The 26,815-nt window shown below is 47.6% G+C and overlaps 1 protein-coding gene across 1 annotated transcript in view; it reads right to left on the reverse strand.

The window, feature by feature from the left end:
- The window catches only part of WDR25 (WD repeat domain 25), a 149,778-nt gene that overhangs the window by 39,603 nt on the left and 83,360 nt on the right, over nucleotides 1-26,815 (reverse strand). The window contains 2 exon segments of the mRNA XM_033191321.1: nucleotides 5,053-5,183; nucleotides 18,074-18,221. Coding sequence (XP_033047212.1) covers nucleotides 5,053-5,183; nucleotides 18,074-18,221 — 279 coding nt within the window.

Here is a 26,815-nt window from a genome sequence, read left to right on the forward strand (position 1 = left end):
AGTGCCTCGATGGCCACACCATATCTCATCTAACACAGGGTCTCCCAAGTCCTCCTGCCTCTGTGAACACTTCTGGAATGACTCACTGCAGCTGAATTCCAGCTAGCCTTCATACCCCATTTGTCAGAGGGGTCATGCCTTCTATGTAGATCCCAGGGTGGCCACTGCCCCTGAGGTTGTGGGCAGGTGGTGCAGGTCTCTAACACAATGACAGGTAGCGGCTGACCCCATCAGCTCACTCCAGGTTATCCTGAACACCTCCTCTGGTCCAGGCCCTGTCGGGGATGCCAGGCACAGAGGTGACTCAGGCTCCCACACCAGGCGGCTGTAAATAAACACCTGTGGATAAAAGTGCCCACAGATCAAAAGTGATCACTGTCCCTGAGATAGGTCACTGATGGTACAGGCTAATTGAAGATAAGGTTCAAATGAAAGAAGCAAGGGACTTCTAAGTTCAGAGGCCCTTTGGTCCTTAGCGTCTCAGAATGTTGTCCATATACTATCCTCCCCTTAATTTCCTGGGAGCTTGTTAGAAATGCAGGGTCTCATCCCAACCCGGACCTGCTGAAACAGAATCTGCATCCTAACAAAAGCCCAGGTGCTCTCCTACACGTGTGAGTTTGAGAAACTCTACTTTGGAGGTGCCACTTTATGATACCAATTAAAAAACTGTGGATCAGAGAGGATTTTGCTTAAGGAATGTGCCCAAAATCACCCAGCCAAGCGAGTAACAGAGGGAGGACATGAGCCCAGGTCTCCTGCAGCTCAGGCCAATGACACTAGAGGCTCAGGGGGCTTCTGCAGAAATTGACCCTCACAATACTGTAAAGGTCAGACCACAGGCATCCTGGGTTCCAGACCACACCCATGTTCAAGCAGACTGCTGGGAGGAGAGGGGTCAGAGGATGCTGCAGCCGCAGCAGGAAGCCAGCTTCGAGTAAGTACACACAGCTGGCTTATGCAGAACACATCCTGCCGACCTCTGGAGATGAAGTCAGGCACACTGCAGTGACGAGATGTGCTACAAGCATCAAACCTGAGGTGGAGACATCACCCGAGATCAGCCAAGAAGAGGAGACAGGGAGTCAAACAGCCCATTTGCTGTAATGAATTGGGCTAGACTACAGAAGTCCAGAATCTTAACACTTATCACTTGGCTATGTTTAAGGAATCAAAAAACCTCATGACTGCAAAGTAACTAAAAAGTTATATGTTCCAACTACTCACTGTGCCCTAAGATCCCAGGGAGAGGTTGTCTGGCCTCACTCCCCTCAGTTCTGCTGGCAGAAACCTACTCCTTACCTTCACTATGTAGGCTTGCTTTGACCCAGAAATTTTCATTCTGAGATTCAAGCTTAAGGAAATAAATCCCAAATGTGGAAAAAGCTATATGCACAAAGATGTTTCTTACAGTGGAATGTGTAATAAAGTCAACCTTGATAGTTTGTTTAGAGATTGTAACGAGAGAGAAACAACTTATATACCCCTGAATGAAGGAACAGTTCCCACCTGGAAAACACATTCTCTGAGCACCTGGTTTCTGCAAGGAACACAGAATGGGGCAAGACACCCACCTTGTCAGCCAGCTCAGGAGGATTAGTCCTGACAATCAATAGGGTAACAGATGTCAGAATCACATCTCTCTATGCCAAGGTAAGTCAGATCTTTAAATATCTTTAGTTTTGTGGGCTATGTGGTCTCTGTTGCAACGACTCCACTCTGCTACTGTAGTATAAAAGCAGCCATGGATGATACATAAATAAATGAGTGTGGCTGTTTCGTAAACCTTTATTTACAAAACTGGCAGCAAGCTGGACTAGCCTCGGGCTATAGTTTGCTGACGGCTGATCTCTATACTCCCATCTATTAATTTTAAATGGCAAAAGTTTTTGAAATATCCTACATGTCTAACACAGGGAAATGGTTTAATATGTTAAAGCATTCATCTGATTCATTTGATCCATAGATACTTACTGAGTTCCTGCCTAGGCCAGACATTGTTCTGAGTCCTGGGGAGACTCAAGACAGTGAGTCAGGGACACCCTGAGTCAAAGGAATATGACTGAAGACCTTATGAGAGTCTGCTCTAACAAAGAATATCCTTCTAATGCCACATGAAAAGCAAAATACAAAATTGTGTATAAAAATAAGACCAAATCGTGCCTTTATAATTTTTTTAAAAACCACAAGGAAAAAAAAAAACAGAAAGAAGAATATCAAAATGTTGCTAATGTTTACCTTTGGCTGCTTGGACTACCCCTCCTCTCTTTACCTGAATTTTCCAGTGTTGTCATATGATTACATATTACTTTTACAACAAAACATTCCTTCCCCACTGTATTTAAAAGGGAAGGCCTGTCTTGGTTTAAGCTAAGGTCTGTGTCCCTCCTACTTCCACCTGCGGTTCCCACCGCAGTTCCTGAAGGCAGCTGGAAAAAGTCAAGCTGCTTGCTTCTGGATGTTCACATACACGCCCAGGCTGAGCCAGAAGGTTCAGCACCTGGGACAGCGCCACAGGAGCCCATAGGGATGAGAAGGGTGCAGCAGCCCCAGGCGGGAGCCCCTGGAGGGCAAGGGCTGTGCCTCCTCCCTGGTCCTCCTGCTGAGTTCATTTGAGACACATGGGCAACACCTGTCAAAGCAGGAAAGAGTGTTGTCCCCTGAGCCCAACTGATGCAAATGGAACGAGCCCCGTGACCCGGCGGGGGAGGATTGTTGGTAGAAAGGAAGTAAAAACAAATACTGCACAGATCCCTTAGCCACATTACTATCTTGGTAGAGACTCGCAAACATGCCAACACCAGTCACAGCAACATCTGCTTCTAATTGCTTCTCCCCCAGCATTTTCAGAGCTCGTCAGCTGGCATCTGCCCTAGGAAAAAATCCAGTATTTTTAACAAATGCTTAAATCAGATGGCGTCCTTGGTGAGTAATTTCTTACGTGTTTGGTCTTTGAGGCTAAAAACAGTAAGCGCACCCATAAGGAACGTGGTTGTCAGGAGTGGCTGGGTGCTCAGGAGGTCCCACTTCAAATGGTATGACTAAGAGTTTCCAGTTCACAAGGCACGTTCAAATGTTTTCTTTCACTTGTCATGTATTTGTATCCTAAATATAAAGTGTTTCGGCGGTTTTTTTTTTTTTTTAAATACCACTGTGTCCACTTCTTTATGGGTAATTTCCTCTCTTTTCCAAATATTTTTATAAGAAAGTTCCTTTGTAAAAGAAAAATGTGTGATTTTTTTAAAAGACCACATCTATCTATGCTCCCACTTGTGAGTACTTTAAGCAAGATCTCATGTACAGACAAAACTTCCCATTCTCTGTCAAGAAAAGTCTCTGCATTTAGGCTCTCCTCAAAAAACCCACAGCCCCTTCCAACTGCCTGTCGGGAAAGGGTCTTCCTGTGCCAGCCAGTCTGAAGCAGGAAGGCAAATTTGGAAACTAGGCCTTGAGGGCTCTGTCTCACCTCCTCCCTCTGGAACACATGGACAGCCTCTACTCAGGACAGACCGGCTTGGATGCTGCACCTATCTAGGACCAAGGCAGGAGATGTTTACAAACTTCCCGTGGCTCCCCACTGTTGAGACCAAGACACACAGCGTTGAAAAACTCTCTGCCCAGGCCACCTCGCTGTGTGAAGCCCACGCCCAGCCAAGTCCCCACAGGCATCCTGTGTTCCCACCTCCTGTATCTGCACTCTGCATGACTCTCTTCCTCCGTCATTTACTCATTCAGTCAATCATGATTCACACAGTGCCTACTATGTGCCAGGCACTGTTTTAGAAGCTAGATGTCAGCGGCAAACAAAACTCTCTGCCTTCAAAGAGCTTACATTCTAGAGGAGGGAAATAGGCAAATGAATGAATACATAAAATCCGTAATACGTCAGGTGATGGTAAATGCTACGGAGAGAAATGAGATAGCAGAGGGGACTAGGAGATGCTAGTGGGTTGTGGGCAGGGGGCACCTCATGGAGAGGTAACATGTGAGCAGAGCCCCACGACAGGGGGCAGCAAGCCTCTACCTAGGAAACAGGCAGAAGAGCCTTCCAGGCAGAGGGAGTGGCAAGTGCAAAGGGCCCGAGGCAGGAATGTGCTGGTATGTTCAGGGAAGGCAAGGAGCCTAGTGGGGCTGGCACTAATGGCCCCCAGGCCAGGGAGGTACATTTGGGCCTTGTGGATCATCAGAGACATTGGCTTTTACTGTAAGATCAGAGCCTGGAGGATTCTGATGAGAGGAGTGACATGTCTGAGTCACACTGTAACAGACCAGTGTAGTGGCTGTGTTGAGAACAGCCTGCAAGGGGCAAGGGGGAAAGTGAGAGATCAGATGGGAAACTCCTCGAACCATCCCAGTGAGAGACAATAGCAGAGCTACAAGAGCTGATGTGGGGGAAAGTGTCCAAGTTTTGGAGAATTTGCTAATGGTTTGCATATGGAGATATGATGCAAAGAGCAGAGACAGTGCTGATTCTGATGTTTTTGGCCTGAACAACTAGGGTGGAGCTGCCATCTAGTAAGTGGTGATGGTAAAAGGCGCAGCAGGTTGTAGTAAAGGATGGGTATGGAAATCACAACCAGCCTTTAAGACCCAGAAACAGTGACTCCTCTAAGAAGCCTTCCCACAGCAAGCTAAAAGCACTTACCCCCTCCCTTTCTCTCTCACAAGCATGCATACAAGTGCACACACACACACATACACACACACACAAACCAATTCTCTGTACCAAAGTTATCTGTATCCACACATTATTCCCTTGAGTAACCTAGCAGATTCATTTTATATCATCTGGAAGCATCTGTGCACAGTAGGTGTTCAACAAATATTTTTAGTAATATGCTGCATAAAATTGCACCTATGATATTTTAAGTCTGACAACTCAAGAATGTTTTTTCAAAACATCTAAAAATTATGCTTAGCACTGATTAAATATTAAGTGGTAATTATTCCACCTCAAGGGCCCTATATATAGATTCTGACCTGCCCCTAATTATTCAAATTGTCGAAGCAAGCGCTCCTGTGGAAAGGCCAAGTTAGGAAGATGGCTATTACCTTGCCAGTCCTTATATCCCAAGCTTTCATTTCAGAGCTGAAGCCTCCACATAAAAAAATGTTGTGGTCTTTTGGATGAAATTTCAAGGTAGTGATTCTAAAGTCACTTCGACCACTAAATAGCTGGGTTCCTACAACACAAAAAGAGAAGAGAGAGTTAGAAAACTTAGGTCACAAAACAAATATCTTAAAACTAAGATGCCATCTGGTATGGGGCCCATAGCAAACACAGCTTCCCTGGGTCCGATGTGGCCCAACGGAGACTTTCTGGAAATATGACAGTGGCAGTAGCAAGATTTGCCCTTACTCTCTGATTCTCTGGCCAGCCCACCCTTGACTATCTGAATATCCCTTCCACCTGGGCTGAGCTTAGATGGATGGATCAATGAGTGCACCTTTCATATTTGCTGTAAGCATGACATGCATTAGCTCATATAAACCACACAACGACCCTATGCACACTTCACAACCGAAAACCAAGCCCAGGGAGGTCATGAAACATTTCCAAGGCTCCACAGTTAACACAGTAGATTATTCACCTGGGAGTCTAAAAACCAAAAACAGGATTGCTCTAAGGTGATAACTTTTCAGGATCAGCCACCTTATAATAATGGATGAATGGTCTGCTATGGAGCATGGCAGGTGGGGTGGCCTGAGACGCTGGGCGATGAATGAGAGTGGCCATCATGGTGGCCCAAGCACAGATTGGACAGAGTGGTGTGGGCCATTGGGGGTCTCACTGGCTCTACAGGACATGAGGCAGTCCTTGTCCTTTATAAATACATCATAAACTGTTGTCAAGCATTTATGTGCATTATGGTAAGTGTCTGTGTGTGTACATATATACACATATGGTGTGGAAAATGTCTTTTTTATCACTATGATCTTTTAGAGGTAAGCTATATAAACTTCAAAAACATCAATCATTTGGAGCAGGTCAAAGCTGGTCCTCCTTCCACTACCCAGTGCAGCCCCTGTGTCCCAGAGCACTGGCTGTCATTCTTGTCTGTCCACACTTCATCCATCTGAAACTGCATCAGTAAGGCAGACCGGCCTTGGCAGGGTGTTCTCACCATGGGAGTCTCTGAGTGCCACCCCTGTATATGCCCCCCACAGGCAGGGCTCACACACCAGGCAGAGCACCTGCCACACACCACCCAGTCAGAAACGTGGAGCAGGCTTCGCTCAGAGGTGCCATGAGGGCTCTCACAGCACAGGAGGAAGAACCTTGACTGCCTTGTACCCATAGAAACTCCCCCATGGGACTGAGCAGTGGGCTACTTAGGAACACGGGAAGCTGGTGGCGAAGAAGACCATGAAGACACCGAGGTCTCAAGCATCATTTCCACTCACAGGAACCCAGGAAGCAGCACTTGCTCATTCAATTCAGAAAGCACAAAAGGTTGCCCAGCTTTGTGTTCTGTGACCCCCACACATTAGTGAAGGCCTCTACCAGCTCACCAGGTGTGGAAATGAAAGTCATCAATCAGTACTCACGACAGTCACAGCGGTAGGCTTTCACAGACCCAATCTGCCTAGATCCATGGTCTCCAAACTATTATAGTTTGACAGTACATCCCATCCATGAAAAACCTAAGGCACACATCACCAATATACAGATATTTGTTTTAAGTTGTATAATGTGCTTCTGTACCAACATATTATAAACATTATTAAAATATCAAAAATAGAACACTTTAAAGGATGATATAAGGATAAAACAGTCAATATTTTAAAATATATTTTAATATACTCTTATATGTGCCTATGCCAGGGACTCAGAGCAGCAATGTGGCAGCACAGAGGCCCCAGGACACTCGCTTCAGCCAAGTGGCTGGGGGTCATCTGGAGACTGCAGGAAGGGACCACCATCACATCCCCTAGACAGAAAACGAGGACACGGATGCCACTGCAGTCCCCACACTACCAAGAAGGCCCAGGACTGCCAGACTCTTTCTCCCCACAGGGAAAACTGCACTTATTGCTGAGAACATTCAGTGGCCGGCTTCTTGCTCACTTGGAATTCACTGCCAACCCTTAAATCCAAAAGGAAACATAAACTCTATCTGCCTGGAGAAAAAAATGTCCCTTGTTTTTGGACCATAGCATATAACCATATGCTTAATTTCAGAAATGACAGTGAATTATCCATATGTTTTTTCAAAAGTGCAGTGATACAGTCTTGCCAACAATGGGGAAGAAAGATGAGAGAAAACGTGAAAGCTGAATTGCTAAGAGACGATGATTGAACTTTTTCTGCTAAAACAAACAAAAAATCTGAATGTTATTTTTCCTCAACCCCCTAAAGACATTGAAAATCTGTCTTTTTAAGTACTTCCATTTCGAAGATAAGCTGTAGTTTATACATTTTTCCTATTTTTACTTACAATAACTAGGCCCTTACTGCTTTTCTTTGTTAAAAAGGTTCAAAACTACAAGATTTTAAAATTTTTTAGTAAGTTTCTAGATACCTAGTGAAAACACTAAGGTAGAAATCTTGCTAACTAAGAAGTTCTCAAATAAGACTTTGTTTCAGAGATTAGGACCACAGCCATCATTATCTTCATTATCCGGCACAATGTTGGAAGCAGGAGATGGTATAGCTGAGGAGTTCAGAGCCACGCAGACCCAGATCCCATCCCAGCTCTGTCGCTTCCAGCGGAGGGGCCTTGCACTGCTGTGTCTCATACTCTTACACATGTAAGGTCGTCATGACAGCTAAATGTAACGTGGTACATGAAGCCTTCCACAGAGCATGGCAAACAGCAATCCACAAAAAGGAGCTATTATAGTTTACAAAATTAAATCCCAAATTATTGAATTCCTCATTGGTTCAATTACAAACTAAAACCAAGGGATACAGGTTTGTTTTTTGGTTTGTTTGTTCATTTTTGTTTGTTTTTTTTTGAGATGGAGTCTCGCTCTGTTGCTCTGGCTGGAGTGCAGTGGCGTGATCTCGGCTCACTGCAAGCTCCGCCTTCCAGGTTCACGCCATTCTCCTGCCTCAGCCTCCCAAGTAGCTGGGACTACAGGCGCCTGCTACCACACCCAGCTAATTTTTTTATATTTTCAGTACAGACAGGTTTCACTGTGTTAGCCAGGATGGTCTCAATCTCCTGATTTCGTGATCTGCCCGCCTCGGCCTCCCAAAGTGCTGGGATTTCAGGCATGAGCCACCACGCCCGGCTGGGATACAGGTTTTTAAATAGCAATAACCTCCAGAGATTAATGTTTTTGGGCTTTTCCCATGAGGCTTTGAAAATACAACGCCCTGGGCTGCCCTTTACATTTGTTAAAGAGATATGGGTGAAGTCTGGAAAATATTCATCAGTGAAATATCTTGAACATGATGAACACTAGCCATGCCAGAGGAGAAGGTCTTAACTTGTCAGACAGGCTCTTCCTCTCTACCTTTTCATAAATCAAGGAGCTTGTTTATCATATCCTCTCCTGGGCAATGTTACTTTCAGCGCAATGGTTAGCTGTTACATAACCTTTAACCTTGAGACCATCTTGCTTGTTTACCTGTTTGTTATAGAAAATTCTGTTTATTCACTGTATCCTTATTATAGGAAACTGAGTTTTAAAATATTTAATCCACTGGCACTGACTTTATTGATCTCATTATAATGAGCTCAACCAGCATAAAAACTGTTTGGATCTTCTTGGAGCTAAGAAAAATCACTTATTTTCTCCTTGAATCAATAATGATACAAATAAAAAAATCATTAAAGCAAAAACATGTTTAAAACACAATGCAGAAATTCCATTTGTTCTACTGACTCTACGACCAGTGCTTCCACCCCCATATGACTGTGATGAAGCACTGGGAACTCTGGAATGGTGGCTCCCCCAAGCTGCCCCTCTTCCTTTCTCAGGTGGAGACATCACGCTCCCCAAGGTGGCCACCCATGTGGCCAGGGCAGCACCACCTGTCCACCCTAACAGCTATGCTTGGAATCCTATCATCATGCAGGGCTCCAGGCCCGTGAGGGCCCTCCTCTTCCATTCAGCATGAATGACTCCCAGTCTAGTTCCTGGTCACATGAAACCCAAGTATGGGTCTCCAGGAGAGAAAAGAGAAGCTCATGCCCCCCTCTCCAGGGAGCTCAGAGGCAGACCTGGCAAAGCAATTCACAGTCAAGGGAGGGGAACGACATTTATCAGGAGCCTGTTACCTCCAGGCCTGTCTGGGGCTTGCACGCATCACACGGCAACCTGGGTGGTAGGTGTAATTAACCCATCTCTCACAGCAGGGAAATGGAAGCTCAGCGAGGTGAGAGACTCGCCCAGAGCCACATGAGTCAGCCACGCCGAGACGGAGACTGGCCCCGTCTAATCTCAAGGCCAGGTCTCGGCACACTACCTTGTATCCCCTCCAGTTATTCGTGACCTTTCCTTCTCCTAGTGCTTTGTTCACATCCACAGACTCATGAACATGTAGGAAAAATGTTGACAAGGGAAAGCTTATGCTGTTGGCTTGTGGTAATTGAGCTTGTGTTCCCAGGCAGTAGGCATATGACTCATTTCGCCAAAATCAATATCGTTACACTCATCCTCTGGGAAGTATTCAGCCAGCTGTAAATTTAACCATCCTGACTCAAAGTTAACTAGAAAAGAAGCTTACTAACTTTCAAAGCAAACTCTGTGCATCAGAAACAGGGGCCATCTTGACAATCCGGGCAAAGGTCTGGGAAGGGTCTGGCCTGAGAGCCAGCTGGGCCTGCAGCTGAACATTCCCTATCAGCTGTGGCCCTGCATCAGCCAGCAATCCTCTCCAGCCCTGGTATCCTCATCTGTAGACTCAGGACCACAAAAGGTGGTTATGAGAATTAGAAATAATGTAGGTAGGAGAGCTAAGCCCCAGACAAATGATAGGGCCCAATAAACAGTAGCTGTAGCATTGCAATAATAGTAATAACAGAAGAAATAGTAGTAGTTGCAGTCATTTTTTTAAATTTGCCTTTTTTTTTTCATTATACTTTAACCAAGTTGGAAAATTTGTCTTCTAATAACATACTTACACCTGCTCTTTTCTTCCCATTCTTTTTTGTTTCATTTTAAATTAGTTTTAATTGATAAATAATAATTATATATATATATATATAGGTAGTACAATGTGATGTTTTGATCTGTATATACATTATAGAAAGATTCAATCAAGCTAATTAACATATCTATCACCTCACTAATTTATTTTTTTGTGGAGAGGATGTTAAAAGTCTATTATTTTAGGATGTTAAAAGTCTATTAGCAGTTATGAAATACACATTATTAACTGTGGTCATCATGCAGTGCAATAGATCATTAAAACTTATTCCTTCAGTCTAATTGAAACTTTACACCCTTTCATCAACATCTCCACTTACCCTATCCACCCCTACCCCCAAGCCTCTGGTAACACCTTTCTACTCAACGCTTCTACGAAATCAACTTTTTTAGATTCCACATGTAAGTGAGATTTGTCTTTCTGTGCCTTCGCTTATCCCACTTATTGTAATGTCTTCTGGGTTCACCCATATTGTCAAAAATGACAGAATATTCTTCTTTTTTAAGGCTGTAGAGTATTCCATTGTGAATATTCACCACATTTTCTTTATCCACTCATCTGCTGATAGACACTGAGGTGGCTTCCACATCTTGGCTACTGTGAACAGTGCTGCAATGAACATGGGGGTGCAGAGATCCCTTCCACACACCAATTTCAATTCCTTTGGAGATATACCCAGAAGTGGGACTGCAGGATCATACGGTAATTCTATTTTTAGTTTTTTGAAGAACCTCCATACTATTTTCCAAAATAGCTGTATTCATTTACATTGTACAAGGATTCCCTTTTCTCCACATCCTCAACACTTGCTAGCATTTATCTTCTTGAAAATAGCCATTCCAACAGGTTTGAGGTGATATGTCATTGTGGTTTTAATTTGCATTTCCCCAATGATTACAGATGTCGAGCATTTTTTCATGTATCTGTTGGTCATTCATATCTTTTCCTTTGAGAAAAGTCTGTTCAGATCCTTTGCTCATTTTAAAAATCAGGTTATTTGGCTTCTTGCTGTTGAGTTGTTTAAGTTCCTCATGTATTTTCCATATTAGCCCCTCATCAGATGTATGATTTGCACACTTTCTCTCCCAATCCATGGGCTGTCTCTTCACTCTGTTAACTGTTTCCTTTGCTGTGCAGAAGTTTTTTAGTTTGATGCAATTCTATTTGCCTATATTTGCTTTTGCTGCCTGTGCTTTAAGTCCTATCTGAAAAATCATTGCCCAGACCAATGTCAGCCACTGCTTTTAATTCTCTGGACAAGATCGAATGTTCAAAAATTTAAAAAATAATAAGAGTTCTCAACTTGCAAACAAGGTGTGTCCCAGTGCTTTACTAGTAAGTTGGTTTTTTGAAACTCAGAACTCGCCATTCCAATAGCAAACATGCCATAACCACGTTTGGGCTCCAGAGTCAGTCAATAATGGCAGCCTTACCTGACAAGCGCACCAAACTGTGATGCAGCTGCAACCAAACACACACACATCAGACATCACCACTGCGCACTCATGGTCATGAACAAAACAAGAATTTGGATTAGAAACCATCTTTTCTTTGTCTAGAGGGCTGGTGTGAGCTGTGTTCGTAGAGATGTGAAGGATCTCTAGGCACTTTCCCAAGTGGCAGTTAAGGGCTGGCATGGTGTTGTAAGGAAGTTTAATAACATTTGATTTAATATCCATAACTAGGGTCAGCTTCTCACTCCAAAGGAGTAAGGAAAGAGAAAGAGAAAACAAGATTCAGACAGAGGAGAAGCACTTTCAGAGTGAGAAAGGAAGGATATTTGTGGGAACAGAGACTGGCCTTGGAAAATAGACCCACTCACAAGTGGGCAAGAAAGTAGGCGGCTGCTCACTGGACAAGGAGGCACTCGAAGGGTGGCAGCCAGGGAACCCTCATCAGCTCAGACCTCGCTAGGCGATGGAGCCCCTCTGAGCCTTCACTTCTGGATCAGTGGCAACAATCCCTAGCACTCAAGGAGCATGTACATATAAGTATCAGGTGCTCTGTAAATGTGCCCACAAGCTTCCTTCTACTTCCTCTGGGTCTGTGGGTGCCTGAGGGATACCTAATCAAGCCCTCCTGAGCTATGCTAGGGAAACTCCAGCCACAGTGCCAGAAAGCCAAAGGACGGAGAAGCCCAGGTCCCTCTGCGGCACTTCCTCCAAGGACCGGCAGAAGCCAGCACCACCTCAAAGGCTTAGCACAACAAGAAGCCTCCTTCTCTGGCCCTTTCTCCAAAGCCCAGGAGCTCTTGGGGCTCTTTGCCACGGTTTTCATTTGGACACTTCTCAACCTTCCCATGCCAAGGGGTCTGAAGTCGTCAGGGCTAGCATTTATCCCACTGGAGCGTGGCCACCCATCGCTGGAGAGGCAACTTTCCTTCAGTGGGCCACTTAATTACAGGGATCAGTCCCCATCAGTCTGGGACACTCTTTCTTCCCAGAGGCCACAGGTTATCTTCTGCAGGTGGCCAGCTGCTGCCCAACAGGCTCCCCAGGAGTCAAGTTAAGTTGGGTTCCCCGTTGTTCCCCTGTTTGTTCACAGCAGGGAAACAGATGTGGGGAGAGCATGCCACACCATGCCTCAACAGCAGGAGCTCTACTAGTCACAGGCCAGCACTGGACCCCAGCTCTGTCACCTCTGGCTGGGTGGCCTCAAGAAAGTCACTGACCACTCTAAGCCTCAGTTTCTGGGTCCATGAAATGGGGATAAAAACACTCCTCTCACAGGCTAGTGGGGAGACTAAAATGTCACATAAGCAAAGAGTCTACCATCCACTCACTCATTTCAGCTCCACACAGGCCAGGCAGCGTGTTGGAACCCAGGGCACACAGCCCAGGGCCCAGCCCACAGCAAGGGTTTGATAACCTGTCATTCTCTTTTTCCTTGTAGCATTTCTGTGATGGAAGCACCCAGTCATAGATTAAAAACAAGGGAGAGACCAGAAGACACCTCTTGGAAAGCAAGGAGAAATGGTCATTTATGAGCCCAGTCCTAGGTGGCTGCTCACTTCCACACACCATGACTCCCACCAAAAGACACTGGGACCCCAGGGCAGGAGGAGCCAGCCAGAAGCTGGGGACAGCAGAGCTGTAGGCAATGGCACCTGAAGGAAGAGGGCCATAGGCCTTCTGAAGCCATGAGTGCCTCGGGCTCTGGAGAGGTTCAGGCCGGGCAAGCTGGGTGTCTGCATACTCACTCGAGAGCCCTAATAAAGGGCGCGTGTTGTTCCATCACCAGGAGGAAGGGAAATGTGGAGGAGATGCTGGGAGAACCCATGATGGCCCAAAGCCTCCTCCCAGTCTGCCCCCAAGACCCATGCATGGGACCAAGAGCACATCTGTAAGCTCACTGAGGGTACGAGCAGGGGCTTCTGGATGATGATCAAAAAGTAGCTCCATGTGGGGAAATGGCCCACCAACAAGGACCGTCTGGACAACTTAGCAGAACAAGGTCCTCATGGCCTGTGACAGAGGAGGAGAGGAGCTCCTTGCTAAGGACCAACCACGCACCAGGCATTCTGCAAAGTGCCCTATATGTGTTATCACAGCTGCTTCCTTCAACAGCCCCAGCACCAGGTGGTGTGGTAGAAACAGGTGAAGAGGCCTGGCTCAGGGCGGCAGAAGAGCCAACACCTGTACCCTGTCCATGTGCCCTCTTGTACATGCTGCCTCCAGGATCTGGGAGGTAGAACCAGGTGGCACTGCACAGATGGCTCAGAAAAGCCAGCTCAAATCAGGAGAGCTGGCCCATGCACAGGAAGGAGGACAGGGTTCCCTGCCCAGCCAGGGCCCCAGGGCTCCAGGAAGAGGAATCTCTTTTGCAGCCAACAAAGGTAAAGGACAGACGCCCTGCATGCCTCTACAGCTGCATCCTCCAGGGTCAGGCTGGGACACCTGCCTCAGGGCCTGGAGTCTGCAATAAACATGACAGGACCACTTAGAACTGAGCAAGCTCTCCGGGGGATTCTGAGGAGACTGGCTGAGCTGGCGTGTGACACAGCTGACTCATAAGACAGGCGACACTCAGGGCCCTGGTGGAGTCAGCCAGCGTTCCCTGAGGCCACCTCAGCCTAAGGTGCCACAGACGTTTTGTTAGGAAGATTACAGACTGAAACAAGAGCACCAAAAATAATTGCGAGCAGGTTTTATTTAAGTGTTGATTCATGGTTGTTCTATAAGCCAACAGCCTGTCAGAACCATAAATTAATGAGATAAAATGTTGCTGGCCCTCCATATTTCAGGCCGGGTATTGACATTTTAGAATCCACAGATTTTTAACTGTATTGATTGAGGACACCAGGATAAATGGCCTTAGCGCCAAATTCCCATTAACAACAATGGGCACCGAGTGACTAATTCCCAAAGCGCTGCGGTGAGAACGCCCTGCACTGCTTTCTCCTGGCAGGGAGTTCTAATTAGATTGAAATGAAAAAGCCAAATCACCAAGGGCGGAAAAAGGCAGATCCAGTAAAAAGGCAGATCAGACTCAGCGAAGAGAAAGGACAAGGTAAGTCCAAGCGGGACGAAAGCCACTGGGGTGGGCTCTGCAGCCCCTGTGGCTAAAGAGAGCACTTACCAAAACCCAGGCTGGAGGTGGGATGTGCAGAGACGAGGTAGGAGACACAGGGGGAGACATAGGTGGAGCCCGGGCAGTCCCTGATGGGCTTCACTGCCCAGGTAGGAGGACCTGGCAAGGACCAACTCAGCTCATCTTACCCACACAGGCACTGAGCAGCTGCTCCAAGCCAGCCCTGGCCAGGGGATAGAGACACAAAGAGCACCGGGACAGGCCCCCATCCTCATGGAGCTCCCATGCTAGCCAGGGAGAGGGACATGGAAACCAACCACCCTCAGCAGAAGAGGCCCTGTCTGAGTGTGGGGAGCTTCCCCAAGGGTGAGGTCCAAACCCCTCAACCATTCTTTCGCAGGGACCCACTATACTCTCCACCGTGACCTCAGCACCGAGTCCTACACGCAGTGGGTGCACAGTAAGTAACTGCGGAGTGAATGAAACTGGGCCTTCAACAGATGAACCCAGTGGCGAGCACCATTCCTAGCAGAGGGATGGAGTGAAGAAGTCCTCAATCACCACCCGCACTGGACGGTAATGCCCTGGGGGCAGGGCCATGCTTTTCTTTACCCACAACACACCACAGCTAGAGGGGCACATTGGGTCTGGGGCCAGACAAGCTGTTCTCCGAATGCAGTCCTATCACCAGCTCGGCAAGGCATTCTACCTCCCACTCCTCCAGCTCTCCACCAGGGGCCGCAGGTCACACAGGACCAGCAGGAGCTACCAAGGAGGTCTACTCAAAGCACAGATCGAGTCCTGACTCTTGCCTGCTTCAAATTCAGCAATGGCCTCCGCCTGTCACCTACTATGGTGGTCCCTGACTCGTCAGGCAGGAGGACCCTCTTTGAATGTCTAAAAATTTCAGAACCCTCTGTCAAGACACATCCACACATACCCACCCACACACACAATTGCATGCATTTGTTTAACATCTGTTGATTGAGAGAATAATGCTTAAGGGCCACTATGAACCCATCAATGCCATCAAATGAATTTGATCTGAGTAACCCAACAGTGTGAGTGAGTGAGCTTGTCACTCTGTGAGCAGTGTGCTACCCACATGTGCTCATGTGACCCACAGGCTGGGGTTTCCCCTCCTGCACTCCTCGGACTCATCTCCTCCAGTCCCAGGACCCCATATTACATCCTGCTTTGGTTTCCATGCATACTACATGGAACCCTGTTCCTGTGACAACCCTGTCCTTGTTCCATCTGCAAGAACCTACTTTCCTCCTCATCAACCATACCTCCTCCATCCTAAATCTCTGTCCACTTAATGTGTGGCTCAGCTCAGGTTTCACTTCCTCCAGGAAGTCTTCCTTGATTTTCCAAGCTAGATGTTCTTGTAGTTCCTGTGTCTTTCTCCATCACTGCAATTTGGGATTGACTGCACTTCTGTCTTCCCCAGCAGACAGGAGCTTCTCCAGGGTAGGCACTGGGTCTTGTTCAGCTCTGTCTCCCCTATCAAGTATATCTTATGGGACATGCAGACAACAGTGTAACAGTCAGGCAGCAGGCTTTGGGGCCTGGCAGACCTGCATGCATCCTGGCTCTGCCACTTGCTGGTTTGTGCTCCTGGCCAGCGTGTGTACAGCTGATTCTGATGGCGCCTGTCTCAAAGGTGAGTGGGGCCTAAACGAGATGCTCTATAGAGGCTGCAGAAGAATGCCCAGCACATAGTCGGTGCTCAGTAGTAAGTGCTGCCATCATCAGCCCAGTCATCAACATCATCAAGTGGCATTAAACTCCCTGAGTCTGGCCACTCTGCAAGGGGTTAAGAGAATCAGCAAGACCAGGGAAGTGCTTCATGAGAAGAAATGGCCACACACATGGCACGGTGGGAAGGGCACAGGATCTGCAGTTGTACAGACATGGCTTCAAATCCCTGCTGGCTATGCACCACTGGGAGGCACTGAGCAAGCTGCTTTGCCCCTCTAAGCCTCAGTTTCCTCTCCTTTAAAATGGAAATAATCACTGCCGGCAGCTGCAGTGAAGATTAGACATGCTGTGTGCAAAGCCTATAGCACCTGGCAGGGACCCTGTGACCATCAGTATTGTCCTCTCCCGTACTAAGCATGCAAGGAGCTGCAAGGCCGCCCACATTCAAGGTGGAAACAAACCACCCTCTCCATTTTCCCTCTGCATCTCCTCGGGGCTGTTGGGCATGAGCAGCAGGGGTTGGACCAGCAAGTTATCATCTCCGTCTTGCCAGACCCTAGGAGAGGCAGGCCCCAGAGCCCCCACCACTGCAGGGCCAGGCAGGCAAGATGGTGGCCTGAGGGCTCAAGGGGAGCCCCAGGGACTGGTGTGAAGTCTGGCCTCTCCCTGGGCTCCTGGCAGTGGAGCCCAGCAGAAACAGGACCTAGGAGGAGCTCTGGGGAGGAGGAAGTGTGGTGCTGAAAGAAGCTGGATCCTGCTTATGGAGGGGGATAAAACATTTTTAAAAAGGAAAGGAAGAAAAGAAAGAGAGAAAGAGAACAGGGGACGGGGAGGGGAGAGGAGGGGAAGGGAGGGGAGGGGGAGGGATAAGGAGAGGAGGGGGGGAGGGATAAGGAGAGGAGGGGAGGGGGAGGGATGAGGAGGGGAGGGGAGGGGGGAGGGATGAGGAGGGGAGGGGAGGGGGGAGGAATGGGGAGGGGAGGGGAGGGATGGGGAGGGGAGGGGAGGGATGGGGAGGGGAGGGGAGGGGAAAGGAGAAAGAGAGGAAGGGAGTCAGATGGCAGAGGTGTGAATCCCAGCTCTGCCACTCCCTGGCTGTCTTCACTGTAAACCCTGGACAGGGCCCACTGGGGGCCGTGGCTGCAGTGGGTGTTGACAGTGCCTGTTGCACAGGAGCATTCAGTAAGGAAAGTTTCTTCCACTGACTTCTCTCTCCTTCTCACCCTGCTTGTCAAGAGCCCCCTCAGGATTTACCCAGCACGAATCCATCTTACCCAAGTGCCTTTTCAGTGTGGGCATTAAAGCAGAACTCGTTTGAAGACTTTCCTTATGAGCTGGAATCATTTCTCACAGCCTTTCAACGATAATGAATTGACAGGAATTCTAACCTGATTCCAACCAAAGGACACAGTGATAAAGTTAAATCTATTTCAGCACAAATTGCATGTCAGAAGTAGATTAAAAAGCCACCTCTTTATCCAGCCCCACGGCTTGGGGCTCAGACAACCTTGGGGCTCTGTCCTCTGTGTTGGCTGACAGAGGCCCACCCCCTGTGGGGAGCCGCAGTTCCAGTGGGCAAGCAGTCTGGAAGCCCTCTCACTGAGCACGAGCCCATCCTGAGGCCCCTCTCTCTCTGCCACACAACCGTATACAGCTTGTGGCTGCGTGCTCACCAGAGAACCTTCCCCAGGGAGAGAGCTACCAGCTCACCTCAGGGTGGTGATACAAGAAACGCACCTGTTTCAAGGTCTGTTAGGTGCAGGGCGAAGTCAAAGCCACCGCTGAGGATGCGCCGGCCACAGGGAGCCCAGCGGGCGGCCCGCACTGCCTCTGTGTGCAGGGAGTATGTCTGCAGGCAGTGCCCGGAGTCCACGGCGTTCCATACCTGTAGTAGGCAAACACAGACGGCACCAGGCGTCACAACAAGGGCCTGATCTACAGGACTCAGCTCCACCCCTCTGTAGAAAGAAAAAGGTCTCGGTGGAATTAGATTCCCATTATTTTACCATCAAATCTATATCTAGATGTTAAACTTTTCATTGCAGAAATGTAAAGGCTTGGGATTGGTAAGTTGGGAGGATCATTTCCCCAAATTTTTTCTGGGGTTAAGAAGACAGCATTCTGGACGGGTACGGCAGCTCACACCTGTAGTCTCAGCACTTTGAGAGGCAAAGATGGGCAGACTGCTTGAGCTCAAGAGTTCGAGACCAGCCCAGGCAACATGGTGAAACCCTGTCTCTACAAAAAATTAGTTGGGCATAGTGGCACATGCCTGTAGTCCCAACTACTCAGGAGGCTGAGGCAGGAGAATTGCTTGAGCCCAGGAGGCAGAGGCTGCAGTGAACCATGATTGCACCACTGCACTCCAACCTGGGTGACACAGTGAGACTCTCTCAAAAGAAAAGAAAAAAAGAAAACAGCATTCCTGTGTCTGCCAGTCACCTACCCAGCCCTTCCCACCTGCTTCATCCCTGCGGCTGGGAGGGAGTCCTGGGCCCTCAGCATTCACAGCCCTATCCCAGGTTCACCTGCGTCCCTGGCATCTTATCCTGGGCTCCCCTGCATCCCCAGCATCTTATCCCAGGCTCACCTGCATCTCTGGCATCTTATCAGGCTCACCTGCATCCCTGGCATCTGTCCTGCCATGGACACTGCCCAAGGCCAGGCTATTTTCATGGTTCTGCTGTAAGACTGAGATCCAAAAAGGAACCTGCCACACTCGTATTTACAACCAGTCAAAGTACAAATATCTGTCATAAAGGTAGCTGTCTATCCTTCCATGCTATCTTTCCTTCCCACCCTGGCCTTCCATGAGGATATGAGGTTATGAGGTTCATGGGAGAAAACCCTGTTACACTCAATGACTTCTGAAAAATTATCTAAGATATCAAGTATAAAACTGCATGTTCCCAGAGCCAGGGCCACCCCATGTGAGAGCCCCTGAGCTTAGCTTTCCACCAGCTCTCCCAGCAAATGCTGCCAAATACACCGTGCAGCCCAGGGGAACAGCCACAGAGTTCAGAATACGTCAGGGTAGGCCCAGGGCCTGACACACAGAGGTACTCAGCAGTGCTAGTCCCCTACCTTCTTGTCACTGCAGGATGAGGACAATGCTCTCACCTACCACCCAGGTAGCTCAGAGGCTGAACCCGAGCAGAAGAGCACTTGCAGCCAGCATATGGGAGTCAGAACTAAGTGCCTCCCACCTGATACGGCTGCTGGCAGGCCTCCAGCCTTGGCTGAGTGGCTTTGCCTCTCTGGGCCTCAGTCCCCCTCTCCTTGAGTGGGGATAAGAAGGGCGTCACCCCAAGGGCAGTGGTAAAGGCTGAGGAGGTAATGGCTACACAGCACATGGCATAATGGCTGGCACATGGCTGAACGTGGATTCCAGACCTGTTCCATTAGGAAAACCAAGCTTCATTTTCTTTAATAAGAGAAAAACCCAAACAAAGCACACCCATGCACTTCTACAAACCTGATCCCAGGGGTAACCTTCTCATTAAAAATGAGAAAATTCAACCTGCCAAGTCCTGAATGTTCTCAGAATGCAAAGGATCAGAGCTCTGAAACCTTGTTTCCTGGGATTATGTAAATGTCTACACTTAAGAAAACAAAAGGTCAAGAGTAGCCTTCAAAAAATGTGAAGAGAGCTCGGTTTCTTTCTTCCTCACTAAGGGTCAATAGCTGGGGTCTCAAACTGAAAAAAATCAAGAAACAGCAGTATTTACTTTTAGAAACACGACACAGCCAGAAGACTTCAAAGTGGAGTGAGAATTCATGGGAGGGAGATGGGGCACAGGGAACTGCTGCCTTCCAAAAATATGTACGAATATGAGTTTAATTTTATTTAAATAGTAAAATAAACTAGATCTACAGGGTTCACATGGTTAAACAGTAAAAAAGTTAATATTAAATACATAAGTCAAGCTGCATATATGAAGCACCATGCCATTTAAGTTTTTACATGAAACACCACCTCGTACCCATTAGGATGGCTGCTATTTCAAAAAACAGAAAACACGCATTGACAAGGATGTGGAAATACTGGAACCCTTGTCCACTGCTGGTGGGCATGTCAGATGGTGCAGCCACTGCGAAAAAATTAAATGTAGAATTACGACATGATCCAGTCATTCCACTTCTGGGTAAATGCCCACAAAGCTGAAACCAGGGTCTCAAAAAGATACTGCACATCCATGTTCATAGCAGCATTATTAATAACAGCCAAAAGAGGGGAGCAATCCAAGTGTCTATGGACAGATGAATGAAGTGTAAATGTGTGTTCTATCCATACAGTGGAAGAGTATTCAGCCTTAGAATGGAAAGAAGCCTTGGCACTTGCTACAACATGGATGAAACTTGAAGAAATTATGCTAAGTAAAATCAGCCAGACACATAAGGACAAATACTGTATAACTGCACTTATATGACGTACCCAGAATAGTCAAAATCATAGAGATAGATAGAAAGTAGAATGGTGGTGGCCAGGGCTGGGGGAGGGGGAATGGGGAGTTGTTTAATGGGGACTGAGTTTCGGTTTTCCAAGATAAAGAGTTCTGCTGACAGATGGGGTGCAGGCTGCACAACACTGTGAATGTGCTTAATGCCACTGACCTGTATGCTCAATAACGGTGAAGATGATCAATTTTATGCTGTGTATGCTGCCACAGTTTTAAAAAATACACGTAGAAAAAAAAAGAAAAAAAAAAACAGATCTCATTTATTTGTGAATTTGTAGCCAGGCTATAAAAACATGCATGAGGAGGGTCATCACTCCTGGGAAGGGAGGGAGAGGAGTAAGGCTAGAGGAAAAAGCTATGAACACTAAGCATCAGCTCTTCCGAAGAGAGGGTGGAGCATGTAGGGGAGAGCAGATAAGGCAGGGGAGATGAGATGGGGTAGGGGAGAGGAGATGGAGTAGGGGATATGAGATGGGGTAGAGGAGATGAAATGGGGTAAAGGAGATGAGATGGGATAGGGGAGAGTAGATGAGGTAGGAAAGAGTAGATGGGATGGGGAGAGGAGATGGGGTAAAAGAGATAAGATGAGACGAGATGAGATGAGATGAGATGGAGTAGGGGACGTGAGATGGGGTAGGGGAGGATGAGATAGGGAGGGGAGGGGAGGGGAGATGAGGTAGGGGAGATGAGATGGGTGAGGGGATGAGATGGGGAGGAGAGATGGGGTAGGGGAGGTGAGATGGCGTAAGAGAGGTATGATGGGGTAAGGGAGGTATGATGGGGTAGGGGAGATGAGATGGGGTAGGAGAGAGTAGATGGGGTAGGGGAGGTGAGATGTGGTAAGGAAGGTGTGATGGGGTAGGGGGGATGAGATGGGGTAGGGGGGATGAGATGGGGAGGGGAGGGGAGATGAGGTAGGGGAGATGAGATGGGGTAGGGGAGGTGAGATGGGATAAGGAAGGTGTGATGGGGTAGGGGAGAGTAGATAGGGTAGGGGAGGTGAGATAGAGTAGGGGAGAGTTGATGGGGTAGGGGAGAGTTGATGGGGTAGGGGAGGTGAGATGGGGTAGGGGAGGTGAGATGGGCTGGATAATAAGATGGGGTAGGGGAAAGGAGATGGAGTAGGGGAGGTGAGATGGGAAGGGGAGAGGAGAGGGGTAGGGGAGATAAAATGGGGTATGGGAGGGGAGATGGGGTAGGGGGAGTAGATTGGATAGGGGAAGTGAGATGGGGTAGGGGAGATGAGATGGGGAGGGGAGGTAAGATGGTATAAGGGAGATAAGGTAGAAGAGGTGAGATGGGGTAGAGGAGGTGAGATGGGGTAGGGGAGATGAGATGGTGAGGGGTGATGAGATGGGGTAGGGGAGATGAAATGGGGTAGAGGAGATGGGGAGGGGAGGCGAGATGGGGTACAGGAGGTGAGATGAGGCAGGAGAGATGAGATGGGATAGGGGAGAGAAGATGGTGTAGCAGAGAATAGATGGTGTAGGGGAGGTGACATGGGGACAGGAGATAAGATGGGGAGGGGAGATGAGATGAGAAGGGAGATGAGATGGGGTAGCAGAGATGAGATGGGGAGGGGGAAATGAGATGGGGTGGGGGAGGTGAGATGGGGAGGGGAGGTGAGATGGGGTAGGAGAGATGAGATGAGGAGGGGACGGGAGATGGGGTAGGGGAGGTGACAGGGGGACAGGAGATGAGATGGGGAGGGAAGATGAGATGAAGAGGGAGATGAGATGAGGAAGGAGATGAGATGGGGAGGAGAGATGAGATGGGGAGCAGGAGGTGAGAGGGGTAGGGAAGGGGAGATGGGGAGGGTAGTTGAGATAAGGAGGGAGATGAGATGGGGTAGGGGAGAACAGATGGGTTATGGGAGATGAGACAAGAAGGGGAGATGAGATGAGGAGAGAGATGAGATGGGGTAGTGGAGAGCAGACAGGGTAGGGGAGATGAGATGGGGAGGGGAGGGGAGATGAGATGGGGTAGGGAAGATGAGATAGGGAGGGGAGATGAGATGAGATGGGGTAGGGGAGATGAGAGGGGGTAGGGGAGATAAAATGGGGTATGGGAGGGGAGATGGGATGGGGAGAGGAGATGAGATGGGGAGGGGAGATGAGGTGGGGAGGGGAGATGAGAGGGGGTAGGGGAGATGTGATGGGAAGGGGAGAGGAGACGAGATGGGGAGGGGAGAGGAGATGGGGAGGGGAAGGGAGATGAGATGCGGTAGGAGAGATGAAATGCACTGTGGTGATGAGATGGGGTGTGGGAGATGAGCAGAGGGAGAGATGGAAATGCTCTGAAGAAAACATGCCCAAATGTTTCCTCTGAAACTCATTCATTTATTCATTCATTCAACAAAGATTTCCTGAGGACCTGCTATTAGCCAGGCATTGTGCAACAGTAAACAAATAAGACAAAAATCTCTGCCTTCAAAGAGTTTATATTCTAGTGACGGAGACAGACACTAAACAAATAAAAATCCATAGCCCTTACGGCAGTGGTGAAGACTGATGTATTAAAAAGTAATCAGGAAAGGGCTCTATAAGGCTAAGGAAAGGGGCTGAAATGGTGGCCAGAGAGGACCTCTCTGAAGAGGTGACTTTGGAGGAAGTCCTGAAGGGGTGAGAAAGCCAGCTATGCAGAAATTGAGGGAAGAAGCTTCCAGGCAGGGACAGGAGTATGCCTGGCATGGCCAAGCAACAGCAGGAAGGGCTACTGCAGCTAGAGAAGTGCACAAGGCTCGGGATTGGCAGGGAGGTGGTTTAAGAAAGGGACGAAGTCGGAAAACCACAAGCCATTGGTGCATCACAGCGTTCTGCAGGTGGAATGGAAGGGAATGCGGGCTGGTTCCACTCCAATAGGACCACTCCAGCTGCCATGCAGGGAGGAGAACGAAGGGCAAGGGAAATGAAGGAAGACGATCAGGAGGCTTCAGGAAGAATCCAGGGAGAGAGGAAATGGTTTGGACCAGTGGGAGGCAATAGAGAAGTTGCCTGCCTTTGAGGGTAGAACCAACAGGATTTCCCTGGACTGGAGGTAGGATATGAGGACAAGGGAAAAGCCCAGGACATATTCAAAGTTCCTGGACAGAGCACTGAAAGGGGTGGAGTTGCAGGGATGGGTCAGCCTGCAGAAAGGGTAAGTTTGAGGGAAGGAGGACCTGGAGCTCAGTTTTGAATGACAGAGAGCAGACAGTATAAAGACTCATCCCATACTAGTGTGATGTTCAAAAGAGAGGTCCAGGGCAGAGGCTGAGCTGTGGATGCCATTGTGGAAATGGTGCTGCAGCCATGAGCAGAATGAGCTCTCCCAGGGAGCAAATGCAGACAGGACAGAGAGGAGTCCCACATTTCAACCCCAGGCCTCCAAAGTTCACAGGTTGGGAGCCGGGGAGGAGAAGGAGAAACCAGAAAGGAGTCTAAGAACAGGCCAGTGAAGTGGAAGAAAAAAAGAACGGAAGAGGAGAGTCCTGGAAGGCTAGAGAAGAGAGTGTTTTGACAAAGAGACTGGTCACCATGTCAAATGCTGACGGGTGGGTCCACTGAGAACTGAGAACAGACACCTGGGGATTTGACAATCCCAGTGGCAGGTGTATGGATACCTGTTACCTTCTATACTTTTGAGTATGTTTAAAACACTTCATATTTAAAATAAAGGGTTAAATTAACAAGAGGAAGAGGAGGCGGAGAAGAAGAAAAAAGGAAGGGAGAGAAGTGATGGAGGAAGTGGGGAGAGGAGAGAAAAAAACACAGGATGGGAAATGGAGAGGGAGGAGAAGAGAAGGGAAAAAGGAAGGAAGGAGCAGGGGGGAGAGGAAGGAGGAGAGGAGAAGAGAAGGGAAAAAGGAAGGAGCAGGGGGGAGAGGAAGAGGGAGAGGAGAAGAGAAGGGAAAAAGGAAGGAGCAGGGGGGAGAGGAAGGGGGAGAGGAGAAGAAAAGGGAAAAAGGAAGGAGCGGCACGCAGAGGAGAAGAGAAGGGAGAGGAGGAGAGGATGGAGAGGAGGAGAGGAGGGAGCGGGGAGGAAGAACATGGTAGTCATGCAAGAAAGAAGAAATTACAAAAAAACTTGAACTCTATGACATCCAAGGCCAAAAGCAGCAAACCGGAATGTTTGAATTCTTTTCCAGGGGAACTCCCGAATCAGCCACAGAAACATGTAAGGAAGATCCATCAATCTGTAAATCGTCTGACAAGTTTCCCCTGAAGTGAAAAATGCACACTTGGCTCTCCTAGTAGATGCACAGACAACGATAGCATCTGAATCAATGCAGACCAGTCAGCTACCTCTCAAAGCTACCCAGGGTGAAGGAGGGAAGAATCTTTGCCAGTCAGTCTCCTTAATTGAATTTAATGTTCACTGTCAGGTTTTAAAGATTAATTCCCCAACATTGAAGCAGACTGAAGTGCGGGCCTTTTTTCAATTAAGTAATTAGAGATCCCAAACTGCCTTCATAGAATTAAGGAGTTAAATCTTCTGTCAAATGTTCCAAGATGATTTCATGTATTAACTAGAGACATTCTTTGTGTCCAACAAAAGTAACAGATTTGAAAAGAACATGACAAGTAAAATATGGTGCAGTCACTTGTCGTTGCTGTATTTACCACGGTTTCTGTGTCCTTGTTACCAAGACATGGCCCCACCAGAAGTTCCTCACAGTCTCCAAAGATTGAATAAGTATTGATCTAGCCACAGGTCATGTCCTTCCTGCCTGCCTGCCTTTTGTTTTTGGTTATAAAAAATACAGTCTTCTTGTAAATTATTCAAACTATACAGAAGTGCAAAAACAAAATCCCATAGGAAACAGCTACAGGATTGTTGTTTCTCCAATTTCATTGGAAATATGTGTGCTCTGCTCAAAAAAAAAAGAAAAATACAACAAAAATAAGAGTCATCCATAACCCCATCACCTAGCCGTCAAAATTCTGGTGAACCTTTGCCTACCATGTGGCCCTATCCTACTCACTCTTATCTCAGAGACCCTCCTAGTCAGGCCTGGCTCCTGGCCTCATCCCACCTCTTGACAGTCCCTGTTGCCCCAGAAAATAATTTTAGAGACCATTCTCAAACTCACACAGCTCAGCACAAGCCTGTGCAACCAGTGCCTAACCCTTTACCAAATGGATGGGATCCATCCATTTGCCAAATCTTTGAGAATCCTCCATGATGTTTGTGTTCTAAAGCTGGAATTGCATTGATTCTAAAACATTTGGGAAAACACCTTAATAATATTGAGTCTCCCAATCCATGAACAGATGTCTCTCTCCATTTATTTAGGTCTTCTTTAATTTCCCTAAGCAACAGTTTGTGGTTTTTTAAGTGAAAGAATCTTGAATGTCTTTTGTCAAATTTATCTCTAATTATTTCATAGTGTGACACTATCATAAATGGTATTAACTTTTATTTTCAGATTGTTCATTTCCCGTATGTAGAAATGCAATTAATTTTGTATATTGACCTTGGATTCTGCCACCTTCCTAAACTCACTTTTTCGTACTAGAAGCTTTTTAAAATAGATACAGTGGAATTTTCTTTTCTTTTCTTTCCAAGTCAGGGTCTCGCTCTGTTACCCAGGGTGGAGTGAAGTGGTACGATCATAGCTCACTGTAAAACTTTGAACTCCTGGGCTCAAGCAATCCTCCCACCTCAGCCTTCCGAGGATCTGGGACTGCAGACACACGTCACCTGGCTAATTGTTTTTATTTTTATTTTTGTAGAGCTGGGGTCTCACTATGTTGCCCAAGCTGGTCTCAAACTCCTGACCTCAAATGATCCTCCTGCCACAGCTTCCCAAAGGCTGGATTACAGCATGAGCCTCTGTGTGCAGCCTGGAAGTGTATATAGATAATCATGTTATCTGCACATAAAGGCAGTTTTACTTCCTCCTTTCCAATCTGGATCCTTTTCTTATCTTGTCTTATCACACTGGCAATCTCCAGCAGAATGCTAAATAACTATGGGGAGAGTGACACCCTTGCCTATTCATGATCTCACTGGGAAAGCAGTCAGTCTTACACTGCTA

Source organism: Trachypithecus francoisi, unplaced genomic scaffold, assembly GCF_009764315.1.
Source record: "Trachypithecus francoisi isolate TF-2019V2 unplaced genomic scaffold, Tfra_2.0 Lachesis_group3, whole genome shotgun sequence".
NCBI classification, from domain to species: Eukaryota; Metazoa; Chordata; class Mammalia; order Primates; family Cercopithecidae; genus Trachypithecus; species Trachypithecus francoisi.